The sequence below is a fragment of the Taudactylus pleione genome, unplaced genomic scaffold (assembly GCF_031769625.1).
Source record: "Taudactylus pleione unplaced genomic scaffold, aTauple2 ptg000205l, whole genome shotgun sequence".
Lineage (NCBI taxonomy): Eukaryota > Metazoa > Chordata > Amphibia > Anura > Myobatrachidae > Taudactylus > Taudactylus pleione.
In genome coordinates, this window is record NW_028284607.1 from 6,104,132 (window position 1) to 6,130,845 (window position 26,714).

At 45.7% G+C, this 26,714-nt stretch overlaps 1 protein-coding gene across 5 annotated transcripts in view; it reads left to right on the forward strand.

Annotated features, from left to right (window-relative positions):
* The window catches only part of RSPH14 (radial spoke head 14 homolog), a 218,354-nt gene that overhangs the window by 189,807 nt on the left and 1,833 nt on the right, over positions 1–26,714 (forward strand). For 4 of the 5 annotated variants that reach the window (XM_088477881.1, XM_088477882.1, XM_088477878.1 and 1 more), the window contains exon 5: positions 2,185–2,410. In XM_088477881.1, the coding sequence (XP_088334007.1) occupies positions 2,185–2,410 (226 nt within the window). The remainder of the gene's footprint in view (positions 1–2,184; positions 2,411–26,714) is intronic. The other variant, XM_088477880.1, reaches the window with a different exon arrangement.

The following is a 26,714-nucleotide window of genomic DNA, read 5'->3' on the forward strand; positions in this document are numbered from 1 at the left end:
AAGGCCATCGCCAATGTGGTCGAGTAATCCAGACCCTAAACTGTGCGAGCATTTTGAAGGGAAAGAGGATGTTCCAGTGACGTATGTGACGGTCCGAACACATTTGACGTTCGCATCTGCTAATGTATGTACGCCCCAAAAACGCCTCGCCACGCCTGCGTTTTTCCATCTCCACCCCCGTCAACACCCAAAAACGCCCTGTTCTGTCAATCACATTTGACATGTCACTTCCTGTACGCTATTTTAGGAACGAGAGAAAAAAAGCTCGCAATCTGCTGTACGCACATGCGCAGTGTAACACCGACGCATGCGCGGTTAGTCAACATCGGAACGCAACGAGCGTACTGCTGTTAATGTGCGGCTCTGAATGAGGGCCATAGTCACTTGCTGTTTACAAGAAAAATATAACGTATCCTCATGCACCATTTTTTATGTAAGGCAGTACAGAAAAATATATATTGTATTACTGAATTGCTTATTTTATAAAAAACAATACAATTATGATTTTTAAATAATATTTAGTAAAGCTTATTAGCATAAGCAGGAATCTTTTCAGCTAATTGGGCTTCTGCGACAAGCCCACAGGAGCCGACGCAGTTAGATGTGCTGTGCAAAAATGCAGGCATAAAAAGACGCATTTTGCACATCTTGCTGAGCCCTCAATATGTGTCTAGTTCTGCAAGAGTAGCATAAGAACCAGTTTTACCTCAGGAGAAAACAGTAGTATATATGCCTAATTTCCACCAGTAGCTATGACTTGACAGGGTTAGTAATGAACGCTAAAGTTTCAGTACACAATTAATGCACAATATATATACTTTAATGAAGTATCTTATACATAATGCAGTATGTGTCTGGCGATGTAATTAATAAATAATAGTTGCATTAATCCTGTAAAATACTGTTAAATACAGGTGCAAATGCAAAATAAAAGTACTATTATGTTCAATCACATACAAATACCCTTTGTCTTCCCCTTTAAAAAGTCAAATAGGAACCTTCAATTAATGTTGCTGACTAATTACAAAATCTAACTATAATAATGTGAATAGACACTAAGGGCCGTATTCAATTAGACGCGAATAGCCGAGATTCGCATAAAAGTATCTCCGATTGCGACTTTTCCCCTTTCGGAGATCTCCGTATTCATTTCCAAACACTTTTCGAGTACGCGGAAAGTCAATGCAGTGTAATAGGCGAAAAAGATTTGCCTCTGAATATTAGGAGAAAAGAAGTGCATTCTTTTTATTTTGGGGTGCAAATGTGGGGAAACCACTCAGAACCCTTGGAACAGCCCTCCAAAGGACAACTGTGTCAAAAAATCCTAAAAAAAAAAAGTAAGAACACCCCAAAAAAGTACTTTCATTTTGGGGGTGAAAAAGCACAATGTGGGAGGACAACTTCAAAAACTAGCGAAATAAAGGTTCTTGGGGGGGGGCTCTAAGAAGGGGACAAGTGTTTTTGGGATTGCAGGTTCTTTTATGACGGAGGAATTTCACGTTTATTAAAACTTCACTTTAGAGACATTAAAATATGCTAGCACCTATTTTCAGGTACCCCAAATTTAACAGGACTTGTTATTTTCTCCCCAAAATACTGCCTTATGCCATTCTTCAGCACTTGTGCAAAGACGCTAATTAGAGACAATTGTGCGAACTTAAGTACCCCAAACTGTTTTATTAGGACTAATCGGGCACTACTACTGTTTTATTAGGATTAATCGGGCACCAAACTGTTTTATTAGGACTAATCGGGCACTACTACATTGATCTCCAATGTTACTGCATCTTTTTGGGGGGTTCAGGCTGATTTCCCCGATTCTGACACCACTTTTCGCCTGTTCTGACTTCGAGTGTCGCTGTTTTCATGTCTTTTGGAATTGAATATGGCGAATAGCGGGAACGCGCATGATAAGACGCGATGTAGGTGAAAAATCCGGCAGGCAGAACTTTATCGCGGGTGCGAAACTAATTGAATACTGCCCTAAGGAGTATATTTATTAAAGGTCAATTTTAATCAATTTAAAATCTATGAAAATCCATCAAAATCGATCAACATCAATGTTGTGTTTCTGGGGCTAAAAAAAAAGTGTTTACAGTCAACTCTACTTCAGCACCTGAGTGAACAAACAACCAGTATAGTGTTCTGCTAAATCAAGTCATTTCTATCCTCTTTTTCTTGTAGGCGCTACCGCTCTTGTCAATGCCGGCCTAGTGTCGCAGCTGATGAGCAAGGTGGACTCAGAGCTAGAAGAGATACAGGAGGTGATCTTGGCCACTTTGCATTTTTGTCTCCAAGCAGATGTTACCCAGGCCCTTAGTGCTGGAGCGGTTTCTATTCTGAAGGGGAAGATCAGCCACCCACAAGTAGGCATTAGGAGGAAGGCAGTCTGCGCCCTCATGGAAATATGGTGAGACGGAAACACAGTGCTATCATTTTATGTTTCACTAGAGGGCAACAAGTCTGCATGAAAGTCATTTTGTCACTCTTATTAACACACTGCAACATATGTAACCATTTCAGTCCTGTAACATTATTTCTTATAGGATATTCAAATCCTTTAGTATGGGACAGGTTTATTTAAATTGTCAACTAAATTGCACAATTATACATTGCACCTATGTAAGGATATCAGGAAGAATTTTGTATACTGTACAAAACCTTCACAGACCATGACAAACTGCCTTCACCACCTACAACAGAATTCACGTGGCTGATCCAAGATGCTATTATAACACTGTGCACATTGTGTACAGCTCAGAGTAACTTCTATGTCATGTCTAAGTGCTACCTATGTCCTTGCCGATACCATCATATTAACCTTAAAGATGTCCACACATAGTGCAGTTTTCTTTGACCAAATAGGCCGTCTGTTATACCATATGTTAATCTGAAATATCACTTCCTATTGGATTGGTAATACAATGCTATATCCATCGCTGGACCTGATTCAGAGGTGCACGCTATAGCAGATGCGTCTTAACGCTAATGCAGTAGCCGATGAGCTTCCTACTGAGAAGCCCACCGCTGTGCCTATTAAATTGCACCATCAGAGATTGCACCTAACCTATGGCAGGTGCAATTTCTCCATCTGAAGATGGCTGCCAGGGTCAGTGCAGTTGTGTCTTTGGACCCAGTTTCTGCCTGCAACTGCATCTGGCTAGCCACCCCTGTTACCACCCAGAAATGCCCACCAAAATGACTTTTGACCACTGTGTGGTGCTGTTCTATTGAAACAGTTACAAAATGATGAGCTACAGTTGTATTTCTAGATGTAAGCACCCACCATGCGGATACAGTGTATTTTAAGCACAACTTGTTTAAAAAAAATAAAAATCTGAAACAGTCTTCAAGATCTTGCACCTGGTGGTTTGTGGTTTGTAGGCTTTTCTGTAATTATTCAATATGATAAAAAAAAACATTGCTGATGTAGAGAAATTATTTTTATACACAGTGAATGATAAAAGTAAATGACATTGTGGCCGATGCTGAGATGGACAGCTTGTATAGTGTAATATACACAAATTGGTCACAGACCTGCCATCAGAAATTGAGACATGCAGCCCTCCAACTTCATTGACCCCACCACCACCATTACTCTAACCCCTCACCCCGCACCTAATAGCCCAGTGGGTGCAAAGGTGTACCGGGGACCCCTGGCCCTGATAGCACACATGCTATGATACCCCCACAGAACTGAAGTGCGACAAAAAATAATAATTTATTTTAAATAGCGCTTTTCACCCATGGAATTCAAAGTGTGGTACATTTGTAGATCATACAAACCATGAAAATAATACAAAGGTTTACATTTGCAGAAAATACAGGAACCATGAACATAGTACAGAGGTGAGGTAACCATTTTGGGCCGTCAGTTTCAAGGATTGTCCATCCTACCCATGAGGTAGCAGGCAAGGCAGCAATTTTGGGCGCACAACATAGGTGGCACTGGGTGGAGCAGGCGATGGGGGAGCTACAGAATACTAAAGCTAGATACACGATACAAGATCCTTACTGAATCAACAGATCCACGAGAGTACGAGGTGAGGCAGCCATTTTGGCCACACAACAAAGGTTACGGTGGGTGTGATGGGTGATGGACAATATATGAATATGTGATCCAAATTGGGAAGTATGGAATAGAAGGGCAGGATAAAGGGTACTCACAGTATCAATTATATACATGGAATCGTAATCCTGCAAAAGTACCAGACGAGGCAGCCATCCTCATATGTTACAATGTGAAGGATATGTAATACATGGAGTCAAGACACACAGGGGGCAACATGAACAGTGACTAACAGCATACTCATTGATTCGTTAGTTCCTTGTGTTGTTTATCCCACCAATGAAAGTACCAGACAGAGGCGTCACAAGGTGGGTTCGGGGGGTGCGGGCTGCACCCGGGTGTCACCCACCGATGGGTGACACCAAGGTGCAGACTCCCCCTCAGTGACAGGAGCCGGGTGCTGCACTGTATAATAAGTGCAGCCCTCGACTCCTGACAACTGTGAGGGAGCTGGCCGACACTGTGTATACAGGGCAGGCCACACCTCCGGCACCCCCACTACGCCTAGTAATAACGGGACCACGGGGGTTTGGCCGCAAGGCCATGCCCCCTTCCCACATGGCCACGCCCCTCTTCGCGAGGCTACGTGCACACAGCAGCCCTCCACGCACCTGGTGACACCGCGGGGAGGGACGCCACTGGTACCTACGAGGCATCTTTTATGGGGACATTACATAGTTTACAGTGGGCAGGATGAGCAATTTGTAGAAGCATTATATGCAGTGGGGCGGATGCAGTAACAACAGAAAACATCTAAAAAACAGGGAAGCAGCTATCCTGGGTATGTCATAGTGGTTACTGAAGTGTTTTGATGATGGGTAGGCCTATATAAAAGAAAGAAACTAATTATTTTGAAGGTGGGGGCTGAGGCCTGGGAGGTGCAGAGGCATCATTGTGTGGGGACATAGAGTGGCAGGGTGAGGATCTTGGTGAAAGGCCCACAATAATTTGCCAAAGTGAAGTCCTGGAAGGTATGAAAGCCTATATGGGAAAGGGGCCTAGCTGGTGAGAAAGTCCCAGGTGAGCTAGAATCCCAGATGAGGTTGGGGAGAATATTTTTAGCCCTAAAATATAATGGGGAATAGGGCAAAGAGTGGCCAGCTAGGACCACACCAGAGCTGATGCCTCAATTTGCAGGGTAAGTAGGGTAGAATAGAGTCTATGTGTCAAGGCAGCTGAAGACTTCCATAGGCAGAATTACGTTTGGTAGATGGCTGTCCTGCCAGGTGCAAGTGTGGCAGGCTGTGGTGCAGTTACCGGACAGTACTTGGGGTTCATCCAGTACCTGCCTCAGACCAGAGCTTGCAGCTGTCTTTTCCTCCAGTGGTGGTTAAATCCTATTAGTGACCTGTAACTGGATCCTTGAAATGAAAGCTGTAGAGTCAGGAGCATAGTGAAATATAAACTGTTTATTGAAACAAAAACAAAGTCTGGGCAATGCAGGAAAACCAGGAATGATGCTTGAACCGGACTGGAACTGGTGGTGAACAGAAACTTGAAAGTATGCAAAACTGGATATAAACAATAACCATATGTTGCAAAGTCAATAAGTCAGATTCACATGCAGCAATAGGAGGAACAGCTTACAGAGACCCAGGAGGAACAGCTTGCAGAGACCCAGACTGGAATCAAGCAAAGGCAAAAATCTACAGAGCAGATGAGACAGACTCACAGACAGCAGTGGAGCTGCATTTTGTAGAAGTCCAGTAGACAGGAGCACAGTTTCAGGCAAGGGAAGCAATCAGTGACCCACAAGGTGCATGGAGAGGGGCAGGAATAAATAGTCTGTGAGGCAGGAGCAGATGATTAAACAGGAGCGAAAGATTAACACCTGCATGTGAGGCAAAAATGTCAGAATACATTAGCAGCACCTCTGGTGGCACAGAGGTACTGCAGGCCTTATACAACGTAAAGAATAAAGTCCTAACAATTAATTTTCTATTCCGTGCCTCTGTAACAGGGGCTTATCTATAATGGTTGCAGGGTATGCGGTGCACACGGGCCCCTGGGTCCAGGGGGCCCACACTGCACACCCTGCACCAATATTTTTTTATACTCACCCCTCTGAAGTCACGCCGCAACCATTTTCCTGGTACTTAGCACATGCACAGTGGGGAAATCAGTGTTTTGCGCAGTAGACTCTGAGCACAGAGTAGTGCCCAGAGTCTACTGCTGTGGTCAGTCCGCCGCCGGCCACCAGGGAGAGGGGAGGGGGCCCTGGACTGGGAATGCACACGGGCCCCCTTCTCTCTTAATAAGCCCCTGTTCTGTAACTATTGGTCTTAAACAAATGTACTACAAATGTACTTGTTTCACCTGTGAAATTACATAAGCTCCTACAATCATGCTACAGAGGTCTTCATCTATAACAGCCACCTTTTTCCCATAGACATGAGTGATAGTGTAAATTATACAGACTGGATTGCTAATGCAGTAGGACAAAAGGCAGGTCAGAATCTCTGTGAACTAAGCTGAAGGATCATGTGGGCAGATCAGCATGTGCAGAAGGCAGAATGCTAGACTAGGGCAGGAATGGTAAATAGCAGCCAGGGACCAACAGGTACACAGGGTATAAGCTAGAACAAGGGCATGAAGCTACCAACAACAGGGGCTAATCAGATTGTATGATGAAACAATCTGATTAGCCCCTGTTGCTAAACTGCCGGGATGCTTCCCTGCCTGTCCCTGTACGTGCAGCTGCACACAGGGAAGCGTCCCGTAACTGCCGGGACTATCAGCCAGTGCAGCTGCTCTGGACGCGGCTGCCATGGTAACTACCGGGACCAGAATCCCCGGCAGTTGGGTGTTACGCGGTGTCCCAGTCACCATGCAACAGCCAGGCCCCGCTGGAGGGTGTGAGCCGCTGCGACTAGCACGGCAGCTCATGACAGTATCCTTTAAGATGAGATTGTTGATTATGGAAATACAGTGTTTTAGAGGCACAGAGTGAGTGCAGAGAGACTGAAAGGGAGATAGATTTCTATTTACCTCCACAAGGAGATGATGTGTCAGGAGAAAGGAGCATAGTTGGCAGTATCTTCAAAACTCCATACAGGGCAAATGTTTCTGCATTGTAGTGAGGAGAAGGTACGATAGTGTCACTCAATACAAATACCCAATCTTTGTATGCTTATCATCATCCAGCTTGTAAAGCCAAAGTCTGTAAAGCCGGATGCCCCAAACTTAATCTGAAGGCCCAATCCTGGGGGAAAGTTACATATAAAGGGAGTTAGAAGAGTCAAGGCCAACAAAATAATTCCAGGATTTCAAGGGAAGCCCATTCATGGGATGTGATGATTGAAGTGGCTTGGGAAGCCATATGCATAAGAATTAATTGGGATAGATGTCTCGATAGCTTTATGGAGAGTCCATTGTTTGCTCTCGTACTGTCTCGACGACTTCATTACCCTTTTTAGCAAAGTCACTTAGTAATAACTCCAGTTCTATCCTTTCTGTCCTCTAGCCACAGAAGGTGGAATCATTGGAAATTATGTTGCATGGCAATCTGGGACTTGAATGGGCTGAAGTTGAAATGTTTATCTGTGTCCGTGTCGATGTTGAAGAGCTCATCAAAAGTTTTCATAAGGGAATCCACTATGCCTTGTGGAAGGGGGTGTGTGGTATATACTCCATAATGCCTCTCAGTCTCAAGTTATTTTGGTGACCTCTATTATGCAGGTCATTCAGGTAGGTTTGGAGGTCTCTGAAGTCTTTCAGTTAATGGGTCGTTGATTCTTGAGGATCAACCTGTGAGTTGATCACCGCCTGAAGCCTTTCCTCAGGTAACCGGAAGTCTTGTTTTAACAGGAAGGTTTTCAAGTATTGCATTGTTTCCTCATATTCCCCTTGGCCCAGGGATTTAGGGATATAAGTCAAAGCTTGCAGAGAACAGGAGGCAGTGGAATCCTGGGATTTCATCTGTGTGACAATGAGAGGATTCTCTGGTATAATGTTAAAACGTGAGATTATTAAATACTAATGAATCTTGGCTTGTGGGCTAGGATCTTTGAGTTTCATTACTTTTCTCGCATGGGTTGATTTTTTATTTTCTTATCAGGAGAGTCAAGGTGTAAAAGGTTCCACTGTATTAATATATGGGTGCCTCAGCATGCTGAGCTAGTCAATTGTACCATAACAAGCCATCATGGCCAACATTAGAGAGCCATTTTAGTGCCAAAGGGAAGCACAAGGGGAGAATGAGGTGATAGGGAAGCAAGATCCCGCATATACAAAAAGAGTTGCATTGTGTTAGTATCATCTGTCTCACATGTCACATTGGAGCATAGTATGTTGTAGTAGCTTTCAGTCACTAGGCGGCAGCAAAAGCCTCTCGAGTTAAGTAACTCAGCTCCACTGTGACACTGGCTGACCGCATTAAGGGGCCTATTTACTGTATCAATTAATACCCACAAATTTTACCCTCCTATGTATCTAAGCAGGTCCATAGCAGATATGGGAGATATATGCTGCAATCCCCCCATTGTTTATGGGGGCTGCTTATTTGATGAATTTACCAAACACCAGAATGTAATACATCCTGGAGCTTGGCCCCAGTAGCTAACGCTATCAAAAGGTGTTGAATGACATTGTAGCATATAGGTTACTTTCCATAAAAGTTACCAGAGAGGGATCCCTCTCTGGCACTCTCCACTTGTGCATGCGCAGATCCACGCTGAAGGTCCCGAATGAAAAGTGAATGAACGCATTAGCGCTCACTTTACTTCTATCGCACCGCAGGGACGGGCTCTTATTGGAGCTCCCTTCCCTGCTTGTGATTATTAATACATCTGAGAGATAATTTATTGCCGCAGATAGCAGTGATAAGCAATTATAATTATTAGGTGTATAACCTGATAATATATAATTATGTTCCTAAGAATAGTCTTGTCGCCTGCCAGGCCATTACATTTTCTAACAGCACGTGTGTGAAACTGTTGGAAGATATAATATGAACTAAGGGCCTCATGCAGAACTGGTCCTGCGTCGTCGAACTCAGTGCCCCCTGAGAGATTGACAGGCTGCAGCCATTTGGGGGTGGTCCCGGCCTCTGGGCCTGATTCAGAGCCGGACGCTCTGACCAGAGCGCTCGCTCTGAATCAGGGCCCTCCTACCTGAAAATGGAGCGGCCTCTTGGACGCTCGCATAGCTGTGGGTGACCACCCACAGTTTATGCGAGCGTCCATGATGATGGTTGCGATGGTCAAGACCATCGCGACCATCGGGTTTGCGACGAGACCCTGCGGTAGGGTCTCGCTGCCGCAAACCCAGGAGTGATTTTGGCTCTATCAGAGCCAAAAGCACTCCCACTGACATCACTAGTGATGTCAGTGGGGCCTGCCCCAGACGGTAGGCGTTCCCATGGGAACGCCTCCGTCTGGCAACCACGCCTCCGGCACGCCCACTAAAGGCTTGGCCGTCGTTATTCGGGTCTCGCACATGCGCACAATGGAGCTCCCTCCGTCGTGCGCATGTGCATTTGGGTACCATCGACCCGCTTGCGAGCGTCCTGCACTCGCGAGCGTGTCTGAATGAGACCCTCTGTTCCAGAAAACAGAGGAGTGCTGTTTTCTGGGAGAGCAGAGGCCAGGGTCTGCACAGAGTTCCTTGCTTTGGCTACGGAGCTGTGAGGGCCAATCTGTGTCACCTCAGAGTTACTTAGATGGGCAATGATCCAAAGCTGTGTTTTAGGACGCAGCACTCGGATCTGCAATGCTGTCAGGAGGCATCTTTTCTCCTCAGGTGTCTTCTGCTGCAATAACATATGTTAGCATTGATGCTGCATCCAAAGATGCAGCAGCGATGCTAACTGCGCTCATCTCTGAATCAGGCCCTAAATTAATCATGTGGGACTTTTTCCATTGCATATTTTGTTCCTAAATTGTATATTTATAGAAAAACACTATTTCTTAATGATATATAATTTCACAATGAGAGTAGAGACAAGTGCGCCCAGCCCATGACAGATCACAGTCTAATCTTATTGATTGTTACTTATTGAGTTGTAAATAAAAATAACATTTAACATCTATAGCACAATTATCATGTGAAAAGCGCCATCAAGTCAAGTCAAACAGTCCCAAAACGATGAATTTAATGAATAACACCCATGGCTCATCTATATATTTATTCCTAGTGCCCTCATTACCTCCTTAAAATTGGGTACACACTGTGCGATTCTCTCCTGATAGGGAAAATAATTGGGTAGTGTGTACACAGCACCAGGGCCCTACGGTTGGCCTTAAACCAGTTGGATCTGCTCCCGTTATAGCCGTTATATGTCGGCCCCGTCGTTTTGGTATCCTACAGAAAGTGCAGTGTATACAGACCTGGGCCCAATGTCTGCCATCTGTGTACGGAGACACTATGGGCCTGATTCTGAAATGCCACTGTGCAATTATATGCTAATGCTGCAGGAAGAGTCTTATGTAAATAGACACCTCCTGCCGTCTTTTCTGGTCCGTAGATGCAGCATGGGATCACCTGCTTCTGGTTACTCAGGATGGCTGGTAGTTTCACGCTGCTGGAGCCAGTGAAGCCAAGTCGGAAGAGAAATGCCCCATTTGTGAGAACGCTGGATGTCACCGCCCCGTCAATGCCCCCAAATGACAGCATTTGGAACAGAAAGGATTGATTGGAACTAAAAGATTATTGGGTAGTGCGTCCGTTTTCTGTAGCGTTTTGGTCGCTTTGAATCGTTCTAGTTGTTAGCATAGTTGGCCAAAATCTTATAATGTGTACCCAGCTTAACACTGCATAAATAAATCAATATACAGCTACAGCGAAAGGTAGGTCTGGACACACAGAGCCTGATTCAGAGGTGGGCGCAATGCCGATGGTTGCGCAGTTGAGCTCTTATTTGCTGCTGCGTATTCATGCAAAGTCCTGGAATCCCCTGCAGCACATTCGCACCACTGAGTGGTCACAGAGGCCACTGTTGCGTATAGGATCGCTCCCATTTGAGATGGCAGCGGAAAGCCATGGTCTTTCCTGAGTGGTTACTGGGAGGTGGCTGGTAGTAAATGCAAAAAAAGGTAATGTCATGGGCATGTTATGGGAGTGTCACGGGCGTGTCCATGAACGTGGCTGCATTTAATATACGCAGATGCACAGCCATGGAGGCCATGTTTAGAGGATTCAAAGCCGTGCATGCATTTGTGTCCACCTTCTGAATCAGACCCATAGTTCCTGGACCATAGCAGTTATTTCTGTTATTATGTTATTATGTGTTATTCAAATATTAGAATGTAATGGTGGTGATGACAAGAATCCAATATTTATTGTGGTTTTTAGGCTTTGGCTTGCAGCTGAGAAGCCCATTAGCAGATAGGTGTGAGCGATAATGTATTTGTGCATCAGCCATGATACCCAGGTGCCATAAAAGTTACAGTATAACTAGTTTATAGGTTGCAGTATAGTGAATATATTTGCTATTTATAAAGGAACTCTGTATTCAAGATATCAGCTACTTTTGTTTATCTGTCAAATAATTACTGATTACTTTCCAAAGAATAAGAAGTAAAAGCTTTGCGGCTTGACCTTTTTATCACTATCAAAACAATGATATAAATATTATTTTAAATAACCGTTCCTTATTGCCTACTGGAAATAAATAGCTAGGTATTGACCTAATTTGCTAGATTATGTTGTGCTGCTGTCTTTGTTGTACTACTGCTCCTTCTTGTTAGTAACAGAACGCCATATTGCTCCATTGGGGATGAGTAACATTGGGCCTGATTAAAAGATGGATGCAGTGCCAATATTTACGCTATTGAGCGATTATCGGTAAACTGTGCATGCGTTCACACTCAGCAATTATTTACCCGTAGTGTGATTGACAGTCAGGGTGCGTTTATTAGAGGCAATGGAGAGTGGCAGCAAAGAACGCAGGCATGTTGCGACCATTTTCGAGGCATGTGACAGCCTGCGTCTGCGATCCCATATGCAGTGAAAGTGACTCCGTGGTCTCAGTTCCCATGCCGATTTTAAGTAACCATAGGGTTACTCAGAACTGCGATAATGGAATGATCTGGGATTGATGCTGCGTCTTTGTGCGCAGATGCTTGTCTGCAGTGGCGTCACAAGGGGGGTTCGGGGGTTGCGGCCCGCATTATTAAAGAGCGCACACACCCACGGGCCGCACCCCATCCGCACTCCCTTCCCCGGCACCACCACACCCCGCCGGTGTCTGGAGTCACTCACCGCGTCCAGCGCCACACACAGACACAAAGTGGCCTGTGTGTGGCTCTGGACGCCGGCCGCGGTGACCTCATCACGCATGCGGCACGCCGGAGGAGGAGAAGAAGAAGAAGATGCGCGCCCGGACATCGTGAAGAGGGGTAAGTACTATTGCACAGGGGAGGGGGCACAGCATAAGGTGCTTTACTGGGGGCACAGTATAAGGGCACTACTGTCTGGGGGTACTGTATGGGGGCACAGTATTACGGCACTGCATAGGGGCACTACTGGGGGTACTGTATGGGGGCACAGTATAAGGGCACTGCATAGGGGCACTACTGGGGGTACTGTATGGGGGCACAGTATAAGGGCACTGCATAGGGGCACTACTGGGGGTACTGTATGAGGGCACAGTATAAGGGCACTGCATAGGGGCACTACTGGGGGTACTGTATGGGGGCACAGTATAAGGGCACTGCATAGGGGCACTACTGGGGGTACTGTATGGGGGCACAGTATAAGGGCACTGCATAGGGGCACTACTGGGGGTACTGTATGAGGACACAGTATAAGGGCACTACTGTCTGGGGGCACTGCATAAGGGGAGCTCCTGGGGCCGGGCATTGTATAAGGGTCACTACTGGGGGCATTGCATAAGAGCACTACTGGGGGTACTGTATAAGGGCACTACTGGGGACACTGCATTAGGGGAGCTCCTGGGGGTATTGTAAAAGTGGCACTGCATAAGAGCTCTACTGGGGGTACAGTATAAGGGCACTACTGTCTGGAGGCACTACTGGGGGCACTGCATAAGAGGAGCTCCTGGGGGTATTGTATGAGGAGCACTACTGGGGGCACTGCATAAGGAGCACAGCGTAAGGGACTTTAATACAGGAGGCATTTCATAAAAGGCTATAATACAGGGGCATTGCATAAAGGGGTATAATACAGGGGGCAGTGCACAAAGGGGCACTACTAAAAGGGTAACTGCATAATGGGCACAGCTACAGGGGGCATTGCATAAGGGGCACTACTACTGGGGCATTGCATAAGGGGCACTACCACAGGTGGCATTGAATAAGGGGCACTACTACTGTGGGCATTGTATAAGGGGCACTACTGTGGGCATTGTGTATAAGGGTCAATAATGTGGTCATTGTGTAAAATGGGCACTACTGTGTGCCAGAACATAAATAAGGGACACTACTTTATGGTGTAATGTGAATCAGGGGCACTATGTGCGGTGTAATGTGGATAAGATTGTGCTACTGTGTGGAGTAATTTGAATTTGGGATAGTATTGTATGACAATGCCCCTTTCTTTCGAGATATCGCCCATTTTTTGCGCCACATTTTGGATGAGGGGGGTGTCACCGTGCGGCACAGCACCGGGTGACACCAACCCTAGTGACGCCTCTGTTCCTCTGCCATATTTGCAAATTTACGCACAGCAGCTGCGTACAGGATCGCGTACATTCCTGAATCAGGCCCATTATGTCCCTTATATTAGGAGCACCCTATCTGACTAAAGTTCATCTATAGGTAGCGCCTACTCTCTTCCTTCCTTGTTGAGAGGTTGGTTTATATGGGGACCCACTGCTGCATACATCCCACTGCCATAACCCTCTGTTGCATCATTTGCCATCAGTTTTTAATTGTATAGCACAAATTTATGCTGCATAATTCATATCCACTGGAAGACAGGAGGACACGTAATACACTCCTGTTTCTGGTCTGACTGGTTAATTTTTTTCTTTGGTAGATAAAAACAACACATACACAGCGCTCCCACAATTCACCTAGATCCTTTATGGCTTCCATGGTATAATGCAGCTCTGCCTGCTTCTACTGACACTTACCTGTTTTATACAGTCATCAATATGTTACAGGGGGTGGCATTAACAAACAGCTTTTATTATGAAAAAGACTGTTCCAATACCGGTACATGCTTTTAAGGGGACTCCGGACCACATGTAAATTAGATTTAATTTTATAGTAAAACTTTTTGAACTACAACCAAAACTGAATTGTCAGTTTAGGGTGGAATTAGGACCTCATTCAGAGCCTTGTGCAAAATGTGAGCGCTCGCTCTGCATGAGAGCGGCCGCTTCCTCTTTAAAATCCGGCCTTCTGGCCACTCGCTAAGCTTTAGCGAGTGACCAGGTGATGGTCGCGGTGGTCGAGACCATCGCGACCATCGGGGCTTGCGACGAGGCTCTTTGGGTCGGGTCTCGTCTCCCGCAAGCCCCAGGTAGCTTCTTGCTCCTTCAGGAACGCCTCCGTTTGTCCGGCCACCCCCGCTCCCCGCCTACAAAACGGGGCGAGCTGTCGATCAACATCGATAGCTGCCCCTTTTGTAGCGAGCCCCGGAGCAAGTGAATTTTGTCACTCGCTCCAGAACTAGCGCACACGCACTGCGGCTGCTGCGTGTGCGCAGGGCCACACCATCGACCCGCTTGCGAGCGCATAGGCACTTGCGAGCGAGTCTGAATGAGGTCCTTAATCTTTTAAACATATCAAATGTGTGTATTGCTGAGCTAAATAATATATATGAATTCACTGAGGTTTTTAGATTTTATTACACATTAAACTTTTTGTCTGTTTTACACTTTGATTGATTAGTTTTCATAATGTATTTATTTTGCTATGACTCCCAACCCTCAAATCCAGGGGGGGTCTAAAACATGTCTCTCAGCAATGCACAGTTGTGTACAAATATAATCATTTTTTGAATACTAAGATTATTCTAGCACACTGATCAAAGGTAATTTAATAAAAATGTACAAAAAAATGTTTCATAGAAAATAAAAATGCATTTAATTAATTGTTACAGTGATATTGTTGTAGTTTGTAAATAAAAAATGTAAGCACAGGCACATTTTACTGTTAGTTGCCGGCTCCAAGGAGGTGCAGTAGAGGAGCAAAAGATCACACGGCAGGGCTGCCGTGTGATTTTCCGACAGGGCTAGGCTGGAGTCACTCGCTCTGCCATGGTGTAGACACCGTGGGTGGAACCACGGGGAAGCACGTCAGATGATTGCTGTAAAGGCTGCGGAAATCACCTGACGTGCTTCCCTGTGGCTCTACCCATGGCGTCGATGCCATGGGGGAGCACACATCAGAGATCACTTCCTCCTAGTTGACTCAGCAGTACTGCAGCTAGGTGAGCTACCAAAATTAAGACCGCGAGCTACAGGTTGGAGACAACTGCTTTAAGACATGAAGGTTGATACGGAAAATTTCAAGAACTTTGAATGTATCCTCAAGTGCAGTTGCAAAAACCATCAAACGCTATGATGAAACTGGCTCTCATGAGGACCGCCCCAGGAAAGGAAGACCAAGAGTTACCTCTGCTGCAGAGGATAAGTCCATTAGAGTTACCAGCCTCAGAAACTGCTACTTAACAGCATCTCAGATTAGAGACCACATAAAGTCTTCACAGGAGACTGTGTGAATCAGGCCTTCATGGTCGTATTGCTGCGAAGAAGCCACTACTGAGGATGAACAACAAGAATAATAGATTTGTTTGGGCCAAGAAGCACAAGGAATGGACATTAGACCAGTGGAAATCTGTACTTTGGTCTGATGAGTCCAAATTTGAGATTTTTTCTTCCAACCGCCGTGTCTTTGTTAGACGCAGAGAAGGTGAGCAGATGGTTTCTGCATGTGTGGTTCCCAATGTGAAGCATGCAGAAGGAGGTGTGATGGTGTGGAGGTGCTTTGCTGGTGACACTATTGGTGATTTATTCATAATTCAAGGCACACTTAACCAGCATGGCTATCACAGCATTCTGAAGCGCCATGCCATCCCATCTAGTTTGCACTTACTAGGACCACAATTTGTTTTTGATGATCCCAAACACACCTCCAGGCTATGTAAGGGCTACTTGACCAACAAGGAAAGTGATGGAGTGCTGCGTCAGATGACCTGGCCTCCACAATCACCCGACCTAAACCCAATTGAGCTGGTTTGGGATGAGTTGGACTGCAGAGTGAAGAAAAAGCAGTCAACAAGTGCTCAGCACCTCTGGGAACTTCTTCAAGACTGTTGGAAAACCATTCCAGGCGACTACCTCATGAAGCTGATTGAGAGAATGCCAAGAGTATGCAAAGCTGTCATCAAAGCAAAAGGGGGCTACTTTGAGGAATCTAAAATATAAAACATATTTTGATTTGTGTAACACTTTTTTGTTTACAACATAATTCCATATGTGTTCTTTAATAGTTTTGATGTCTTCAGTATTTATCTTGTTGAAAATAATTAAAATAAACAAAAACCATTGAATGAGAAGGTGTGTCCAGACTTTTGACTGGCACTGTATGTATATATAAATATACAGTCAGGTCCATAAATATTGGGACATTGACAGAATTTTCATATTTTGGCCTCTATTCACCACCACAATGGTTTTGAAATGAAACAAACAAGATGTGCTTTAACTGCAGACTTTCAGATTTAATTTGAGGTTAATTACATCCAAATCAGGTGAACGGTGTAGGAATTACAATGGTTTCAATATGTGCCTCCCACTTTTTAAGGGGCCAAAAGTAATGGGACTATCAACTCAAAAGCTATTTCATGGACAGGTGTGGGCTATTCCCTCGTTATTTCATTATCAATTAAGCAGGTAAAAGGTCTGGAGTTGATTCTAGGTGTGACATTTGCATTTGGAATCAGTTGCTGTAGACTCTCAATATGAAATCCAAAGAGCTGTCACTATCAGTGAAGCAAGCCATCATTAGGCTGAAAAATCAAAACAAACCCATCAGAGAGATAGCAAAAACATTAGGTGTGGCCAAATCAACTGTTTGCAACATTCTTGAAAAGAAAAAAACGCATCGGAGAGCTCAGCAACACCAAAAGACCCGGAAGACCACGGAAAACAACTGTGGTGGATGACAGAAGAATTATTTCCCTGGTGAAGAAAAACCCCTTCACAACAGTTGGCCAAATCAAGAACACTCTCCAGGAGGTAGGTGTATATGTGTCAAAGTCAACAATCAAGAGAAGACTTCACAAGAGTTAATATAGAGGGTTCACCACAAGATGCAAACCATTGGTGAGCCACAAAAACAGGAAGACCAGATTAGAGTTTGCCAAACAACATCTAAAAAAGCCATTACAGTTCTGGAACAACATCCTATGGACAGATGAGACAAAGATCAACTTGTACCAGAGTGATGGGAAGAGAAGAGTATGGAGAAGGAAAGGAACTGCTGATGATCCAAAACATACAACCTCATCAGTGAAGCATGGTGGTGGTAGTGTCATGGTGTGGGCATGTATGGCTGCCAATGGAACTGGTTCCCTTGTATTTATTGATGATGTGACTGCTGACAAAAGCAGCAGAATGAATTCTGAAGTGTTTCGGGCAATATTATATGCTCATATTCAGTCAAATGCTTCAGAACTCATTGGACGGCGCTTCACAGTGCAGATGGACAGTGACCCGAAGCATACTGCAAAAGCAACCAAAGAGTTTTTTAAGGCTAAAAAGTGGAATGTTATGCGATGGCCAAGTCAATCCCCTGACCTGAATCCGATTGAGCATGCATTTCACTTGATGAAGACAAAACTGAAGGGAAAATGCCCCAAGAACAAGCAGGAACTGAAGACATTTGCAGTAGAGGCCTGGCAGAGCATCACCAGGGATGAAACCCAGCGTCTGGTGATGTCTATGCGTTCCAGACTTCAGGCTGTAATTGCCTGCAAAGGATTTGCAACAAAGTATTGAAAAGTGAAAGTTAGATTTAGGATTGTTTAGTTTGTCCCATTACTTTTGGCCCCTTAAAAAGTGGGAGGCACATATAGAAACCATTGTAATTCCTACACCGTTCACCTGATTTGGATGTAATTACCCTCAAATTAAATCTGAAAGTCTGCAATTAAATCACATATTGTTTGTTTCATTTCAAAGCCATTGTGGTGGTGAATAGAAGCCAAAATATGAAAATTCTGTCAATGTCCCAATATTTATGGACCTGACTGTATATATATCAAAAAAATACAGGGAACACTTAAACAACACAATGTAACTCCAAGTCATTCACACTTCTGTGAAATCAAACTGTCCACTTAGGAAGCAACATTGATTGATAATCAATTTCACATGCTGTTGTGCAAATGGAATAGACAACAGGTGGAAATTATAGGCAATTAGCAAGACACCCCCAATAAAGGAGTGGTTCTGCAGGTGGTGACCACAGACCACTTCTCAGTTCCTATGCTTTTTGGCTGATGTTTTGGTCACTTTTGAATGCTGGGGGTGCTTTCACTTTAGTGGTAGCATGAGACGGAGTCTACAAACCACACAAGTGGCTAAGGTAGTGCAACCCATCCAGGATGGCACATCAATGGGAGCTGTGGCAAGAAGGTTTGCTGTGTCTGTCAGCATGGTGTCCAGAGCATGGAGGCACTACCAAGAGACATGCCAGTACATCAGGAGACATGGAGGAGGCCGTAGGAGGGCAACAACCCAGCAGCAGGACCGCTACCTCCGCCTTTGTGCAAGGAGGAACAGGAGGAGCACTGCCAGAGCCCTGCAAAATGACCTCCAGCAGGCCACAAATGTGCATGTGTCTACTCAAGCAGTTAGAAACAGGCTCCATGAGGGTGGTATGAGGGCCCGACGTCCACAGGTGGGGGTTGTGCTTACAGCCCAACACCGTGCAGGACGTTTGGCATTTGCCAGAGAACACCAAGATTGGCAAATTCGCCACTGGCGCCCTGTGCTCTTCACAGATGAAAGCAGGTTCACACTGAGCACATGTGACAGACGTGACAGAGTCTGGAGACATCAAGGAGAACGTTCTGCTGCCTGCAACATCCTCCAGCATGACTGGTTTGGCAGTGGGTCAGTAATGGTGTTAGGTGGCATTTCTTTGGGGGGCCGCACAGCCCTCCATGTGCTCGCTAGAGGTAGGCTGACTGCCATTAGGTACCGAGATGAGATCCTCAGACCCCTTGTGAGACCATATGCTGGTGCAGTTGGCCCTGGGTTCCTCCTAATGCAAGAAAATGCTAGACTTCATGTGGCTCGAGTGTGTGAGCAGTTCCTGCAAGATGAAGGCATTGATGCTATGGACTGACCCGCCCGTTCCCCAGACCTGAATCCAATTGAGCACATCTGGGACGTCATGTCTCGCTCCATCCACCAACGCCACGTTGCACCACAGACTGTCCAGGAGTTGGCAGATGCTTTAGTCCAGGTCTGGGAGGAGATCCCTCAGGAGTCCATCCGCCACCTCATCAGGAGCATGCCCAAGCGTTGTAGGGAGGTCATACAGGCACGTGGAGGCCACACACACTACTGAGCCTCAGTATGACTTGTTTTAAGGACATTACATCAAAGTTGGAGCAGCCTGTAGTTTGTTTTTCCACTTTAATTTTGAGTGTGGCTCCAAAACCAGACCTCCATGGGTTAATAAATTTGATTTCCAATCATAATTTTTTTGTGATTTTGGTGTCAGCACATTCTACTATGTAAAGAACAAAGTATTTAATAAGAATATTTAATTCATTCAGATCTAGGATGTGTTATTTTAGTCTTCCCTTTATTTTTTTGAGCAGTGTATATATACACATACACACACACAGCATACACACAAAAGCATGTGTAAATGCACAGCATACATACACACATAACTTATAAGCATACTCACGCGCAGCATACACACAGACACACACACAAACATAAGCATATTTACATACACACACAAGCATACATACATAAACATCAGTATATTTACCGAGGGCTGAGTAGGGAGAAGGAGGAGGGTCACCGCCGGAGCCCAAGTGAGTGGTGCTGGTGCTGCACGGCATGCGTAGCAGCTCCCTCCCGGCAGAAGACGTAGGACTTGGAGCTGAGCCAGGCCCGCCAGAGCACCTGCACCAAGATGACAGCCACAGCGATGAGAGCTGCGGCCTTCACGGCCTGGGAGCATCTGCACAGCATGACGGGAAACAGCGGGAGCTGTGACCAGCAGACACGCGTCTGCTCCACCCCCTACTGCCACCGAACCGAGACACCCAGTCAAGGCCAGCCAATCATAGTGCAGCAGGAACTGTGACACACAGCAGCGCCACTTGCCTGCTGCGGCTGCACATGTATCCTTTGTAGAGAGCTCTGCCAATCAGAGCTCTCTGTCTGCGGAACCACGGCAGCTCCGTCACACCCGCAGGCAGTGCTGAGATGGAGACAGTGCTGTCTCCGTCTCTAAAAAAAAAAATTTGGTCTGTCAGGTGGGGCTTCTGGGTACTCAGAACCCCCCCCCTGCGTGCGCTACTGCTGTTAGTTTATGTGCAGAGATCAGCTGCATACTATCCTGTCATTAGGGAGGCTTTCTGCAAGGATTGCGCTGATTGGTCCTTGCTTCTGAAAAATTACAACCAGACCTACACTTCCTACTGGTGCTATAGTCTGACTTCCAGAGTATGTGTTTGTCCTGTGTTCAAAAGCCTGAGTTCTAGCCGGTCTCACCTTGTTCTGCAGTTCCTGTGTGCTGAGAGTATTTCTCCTGTGCCTGTCTGACTGATCAGAAGTCGAGTCATCTGCTGTGGTTCTACCTACTCTCATCCTTGCTGCTCACGTCCTTGCTGGTGGGACTTCCCAGAGCAGTGACTTCAGCAGCTGCGGCCTACCTACCTCTCCACAGCCCGCGGCTTTTCCATACCGCAGTCCAGTCTAGCCGCGTCAGTCTGTGTCCAGCCGATTCAAGCCAGCAATGTTCTCTACCTCGCTGCCTCCAACCTGTGTTCCAGCCACGTCTGTGTTCACCTGTCTGTGGCTTGTCATACCTCGGCCCTCAAGGCCGCACCGTGTTGTTCCTGTCGTACCTTGGCCCTCAAGGCGGCAATGTGTTGTTCTTGTTTTACCTTGGCCCTCCAGGCCGCACTTCAGCCCTCAAGGCCGCACCTCGGCCCTGAAGGCCGCACCCCACACCTTGGCCCTCAAAACTGCACTGTGTTGTTCTTGTCGCACCTCGGCCTGCAAAGCCGCACCTTGAATCTAGTTTGAAACAGCCAGTGACCCAGCCACACTATAGTACATTTCTTATCTGTATTGTCATTGACTGTAACGCGGCCCTGCCGCATCGGTTATCTTGCCTGTCTAGTCCTTGTCTTTTAATCCTGCAGTATCACAGTCCAGGTCACTCCTGCTCTCCAGCATTGTCTAGCTGCTTCTTGCCTGACAACCTAGCTGCACCATAGTCCCAAGATGTACCTGAGACCATCATCTGCCGCTGCTAGTGAACCTTGTCTTTTACATCTGTACAAGTAACCATCTGCCTGCAGTCTCACTCCAGCTAGTTCCATTAGTGGAAGGACTTCCACTCCTCAGCTCTGGCTTGTTTCCAGTCAGCAGTCCTGCAGTCTCTTGTCTTTTGTGTAAGGCTCTACTGCTGGTGGCTTAAATCCAGGCCACCACCGAAGTACCGGTGTGAGTATAAATCACTAAGGGAACAGCGAGTGGCTGTTTTTGAGTGCTTTCGAAATGGTCTCAATCCTGTCTAATCCTGTCCAGGTCTTTCCCAGTCAGACCTCAGTTATGAATCCAGATCTGGGACTAGCAAATAAAATCCTGAGCCTTGAGTGTATGCAAACGCTGCTGCTACAGGCCTTCCTCGGATTGTCATCACGTGTGGATGAGCTGCAGCAGCAGATAATTCAAGCCTCCCAGGATTTGTTGCACACAGCTACTCATAGCAACAGTCTGTCTTGGGAGAAAAATTTGGGGGGCACCTCAACTGTAAACTGTTCAAGACCCCTTCAATCTTTTGAAGTGACGAGTGCTGAGTTGCTGCAGGAATTTCATCGAGAGACCGAACAGTTGCAGAAATTGTTGAATAGTACTAATTTGTAAGTACAACATTTTTTGGGAGATTACCAGACTTTGAAAATACTCTCTACAGAAGGAAGGAAGACATTGGTGTTACTTACGACCCAGACTCCCTGAAGCCGAGCAGCAGCGGCGTAGGGAAAATCACCTCTGTTTATACTGTGTGAATGCTGATCATTATATTGGAGACTGTTCCTTATGCAAGTCCAGGAAAGATGACCAGTCTCAAAGTCCTAGGCCTCAAATCAGCAACTCGCCTAGTAAGCTTCTTAATTCCGCAGACTCTGTTACTCCCAACAAAGGTGCCAAGGTTCCCCAAAAGGAGACAGTTATTTATAATTGGGGTCCCGTTACTAGAGGACCCAATCTCAAATTGGGGAATCAGGTTAATAAAAACTCTCTTCATATCAGCATGGGTTCAGTATTTTCTATTGCAGGAAAAACCTCAGATATCAAAATCGATGTCTTGGCCTTGACTGTGGTTTCAGAAAGTATGACCAATGTCTCAGTCATCCAAACTCCAACCAATACCCGGGTCCCAAAGGGGGATAATGATGTCCAAGTCATCCAGACCCCAGGAAGGCATCCAATGTACCAATCTCTGGAGAGGTGTCCGATGTGCCAACCCCTGAAGGGGTTCCCGATGTCCAAGTGGTCCAGACCACAGGAGGGGAGTCCGGTATATCGACCTCAGAAAAGGTGTCCAATGTACCGACCTCAGAGAGGTGTCCGAAGTACCGACACCAGGAGTGGAGTTCGATGTACAAACCTCAGAAGAGGAGTCTGAAGTACCGACACCGGGAGGGGAGTTCGATGTACCGTGTCCAAAGTACCGACCTCAGAGGAGGTGTCTGTTGTACCTACCCCACCTAGGGGTCCTTATATTATTGTGCCTGACCAGGGCTCTGCCTACCTTATCTTTGATGGGAAATTGGAACAATATCAGGCTCTAATGTGCCAGTGCCAGGAGCTTCCTCCATCTTTTTCTCAAGCTGAACAAATTATTTTCTTGCTTTCGGCATATAGAGGAGAAGCTAAGAAATGGGCTGAGACCTTCATTAGATCCAATGACCCCATTCTTTATAATCTATATTCTTTCATCCTTGCTGAGGTTTGGGAGTTCAGATATTGTGATTGCTGAACCTTCTGGAAGTCCTGCCTTGGCAGCAAAACAACCATCTAAATCTAAACCTACTAAGACCTTAAAGAACCAGTATGTCAGCAAGTCTCAACCTCTTCAAGATTTTAGTATCTCTTTGTCTTCACAGGAGACTCCAACTACATATATCACCTCTGGATGCATGTCATTATCTTTTCCTCAGAATGGATCTCGTATGAACTTGGGTTTGGTGAAACCATCAGCTTCCCAATCGGTGAAGCATACCATTCCCAGTAAAAATTTTATGGTTCTGCCTGTAGATGTCAACTCTAGTTCTGACTACAATTCAGCATCAGATGAAAGACTCCTGAGGGAACTTCCCATGAATGATAGTAACATCTTTATGATCCCCATTGTTAAGCCTAAACATGTGGGGGAAAAAAGAAAAGACATCATCGGAGACATTGATCATCGTTTGTTCATAGTAACAGGATGAGCACTGTTAGTAGTGAAATAATTATAAGTGTATATAAATGTTGAAATATGTGTGCGTCAACCAATAAGAAATAATTCCGCTTACATCATTCATATAAAAAAGAAGGCATAATGTTTTAAGCTCCTTTATGAATAGTTTGGGGAAATGTGGTCACAGTTGGTATAATAGGCGCAATCAATCCTGTAGCTTTCAGCCCGGTAATAATTTAAATTACAACTGGCCCTAATACTTGCCCTACCTTGTCTCCAGCGTCCTGGAGTCCTGACAGTAATCTTCTCCCAGCGTGTATCACTCCTCCGGCTTTTGGGCTTGCAGCCAGGCAGGTTCTATGTTCAGCATTGTCAGCTCTGTACAATGTTACAGCCGCTGACACTGTAACGTAGCATTTCGCATGCAGATACACCCGCAGACGCACAGAGAATATAGGCATGTTGCATATCATTTTAATCAGCAGAAGCTGCTTGTGCTAACTGTTCATCATTGTGTAAATAAGATGCATTTGAAGGTAAAAAGATGCACGGAAAGACGCTCATCGCTACTAGAAGGGCTGTTTAACGCGCCAGGAGGCTAGATGTATGTTGTCCCATTTGTAAGAGTTTACTGTTTCCAAGTTCTCACTCTGCGTGCATGGAGCCTTATTCAGAGTTGTACACTATTGCACAGTAGCTGCGTCTTTGGATGCAGCTAGTGTGCAATAATATGCTAATGAGCAGGAGGCATCTTGTGTAAATAGACGCCTCTTCCCAACTTCGGTGATTCAAGGACGCAGCCATCGGATCACTCTGCGTGAACATCAGTTACTCAGGATTTCCAGTGGTTTTACGCAACTGAAGCCAGTAAAGCTGCGTACAAGGATGCAGCCACTGGCTTCAGCACACGCAGAAAACGGGTCCTGATGCCACCCCGCTAAGCCTCCAAATGGCTGCAACCTCTCAATCAGGCTGCAGCTTCTGGGCTCTGATGCCGGAGATCTGCACATGTGCAGTACAGATCCTGCGTATGCACAGATCTTCTAACATCAGAGTTGTATGCAAACCATCGGGTTTGCTTACACCTCTTAATCAAGCCCCCTATCTACAGGAAGCCGGTAACTCTGACTTTCGGGCAGACAGTGGGCCTGATTCAGAGATGGACGCAAATTTTGTTGTGACTGCATCTTTGTACACATCAACTGTGCGAAAATATGGAAATGTTGCAGCCATCTAGATTTGTATTGAGATGCCCACCGGTGTATAGGCAGATCCCAGTGATTGTGTACAAAGACTTCCTATCAGACTCAGATCAGTCGATTATCGAACTTCTGAGTACTCGGAATGGCCATTGGAACTAATACACCGGAGCCAGCAAATTTGCATAAAGGACACAGTTGCTGGCTGAGACACGCCTACAAAACTGTTGCGACACACCCATGTTTCTCTAATATCCCCCTTACCTTCCACCAATGTCTCTGCATGTAAATCCTCTCTGCAAGCCACAACTGTAATCTAACGGTACACATACGCCATGGGACTCCAACTCATGCACAGGAATTAAAACATGAGTCAACTGCAAAACTATTGGGTTTGCTTCCATCTCTGAATCAGATGTCACATGGGGCCAGGTCAGGCGTAGAGATTGTGGCTATGAGTAAAGATGAAGGAGGCAGAGCAAGGGTGAGATGTCATAAATGGATACGTCAAATGTTTATTGTGTTCCTTTGGACTTAATTACATGGAAAATCGCTGCATACAGTGTATTCTTATTTTTTATCTACTATGTATAAACCATCAGAGATGTTGATTGGCTTTAAGCCTCCTACTTCAGACACAGATATTTTGGACTTCATATTTATGTGAAATCAGTTACTAATTTTGTGAGTTGTTGGACTTTTGATGACTTGGGGGCAGGGGCGGAAAAAGTCCCTGTAGACATTACGGCCAGTCCAGCCAGGGAAAGGGGACTGGTGAACAGGTGCTTAACAGAGGTTGGAAGGCATGGAGGTGCGCGCACGCGTGTGTTTATGTGGCTTGGGCAGTGGAACACATATACTAGATCAGTGGTTCTCAAACTCGGTCCTCAGGACCCCACACAGGTCACGTTTTCCAGGTCATCCAGCTGGTGCACAGGTGTATTCATTACTCACTGACACATTTTAAAAGATCCACAGCTGGAGATAATTGTGATTCTGTGAGGAGACCTGGAAAATATGCACTGTTTGGGGTCTTGAGGGCCGAGTTTGAGAACCTGTGTACTAGATGTATGGTCTGAGGCCTAGCAAAATCTGAGATTCAATTGTAATCTATATGTGTCTGTAGAGTTGAGTGAACATATGTACAAATATTTGGGATCAGATTGTGTGGTCGGTGTATGTGGTGTCTGGGAGAAAGGTCAAGCCACAGCTTGCTCCTATCCCTGCTACTCTGAATTAGTACAGTTCTAAAAACTTCTATAGCTGCCATGAAATGAGATTTGCTGCTATGCTGTTGGTCATTGCAGAGGTAATCTGTTTCTTGCAAGAGCTTTCCTGTTCACTCTGCAGGAAACCTCTATTCTAATGGATATCCATGCCAGCTACTGTGTGTATTCCCCGTCCGAGGCCCCCTCTATCCCCGGCGGTCAGCAGCAGACTGACCTCGCTGACCGGCAAATGCAGCATCAGTAGACTCTGGGCATTAGTCTGTGCCCAGAGTCTACTGTGCATGGGCAAAACGCCGGAAAAATGGTTGCGAAGGCCATTTTCCGGTGTTTTGTGCAGGGCTGAGACACCCGACGCTAGACCTCGGAGAGGTAAGTATTAGATAATTTGGGTGCAGGTTGTGTGGTCCTATGTGTCGGTAACTAAAAAGCTCTCTGTATTGTGTGGCAGTCTCTAAGATGCTCTATGTATCGTTTGGCAGTCATAATGATGTACTCTCTATTGTAGGATGCTCTAAGTTTTGGGTACAGGTAGGCAGTGGAAATATTATATATTTTTTTGTTTTGCAATGCTAGGAAAAAATTATTTTGACCCCATCTATATTTGTGTCTCCCTGCTAATAGTTGATTTAGTCCTGCCTAT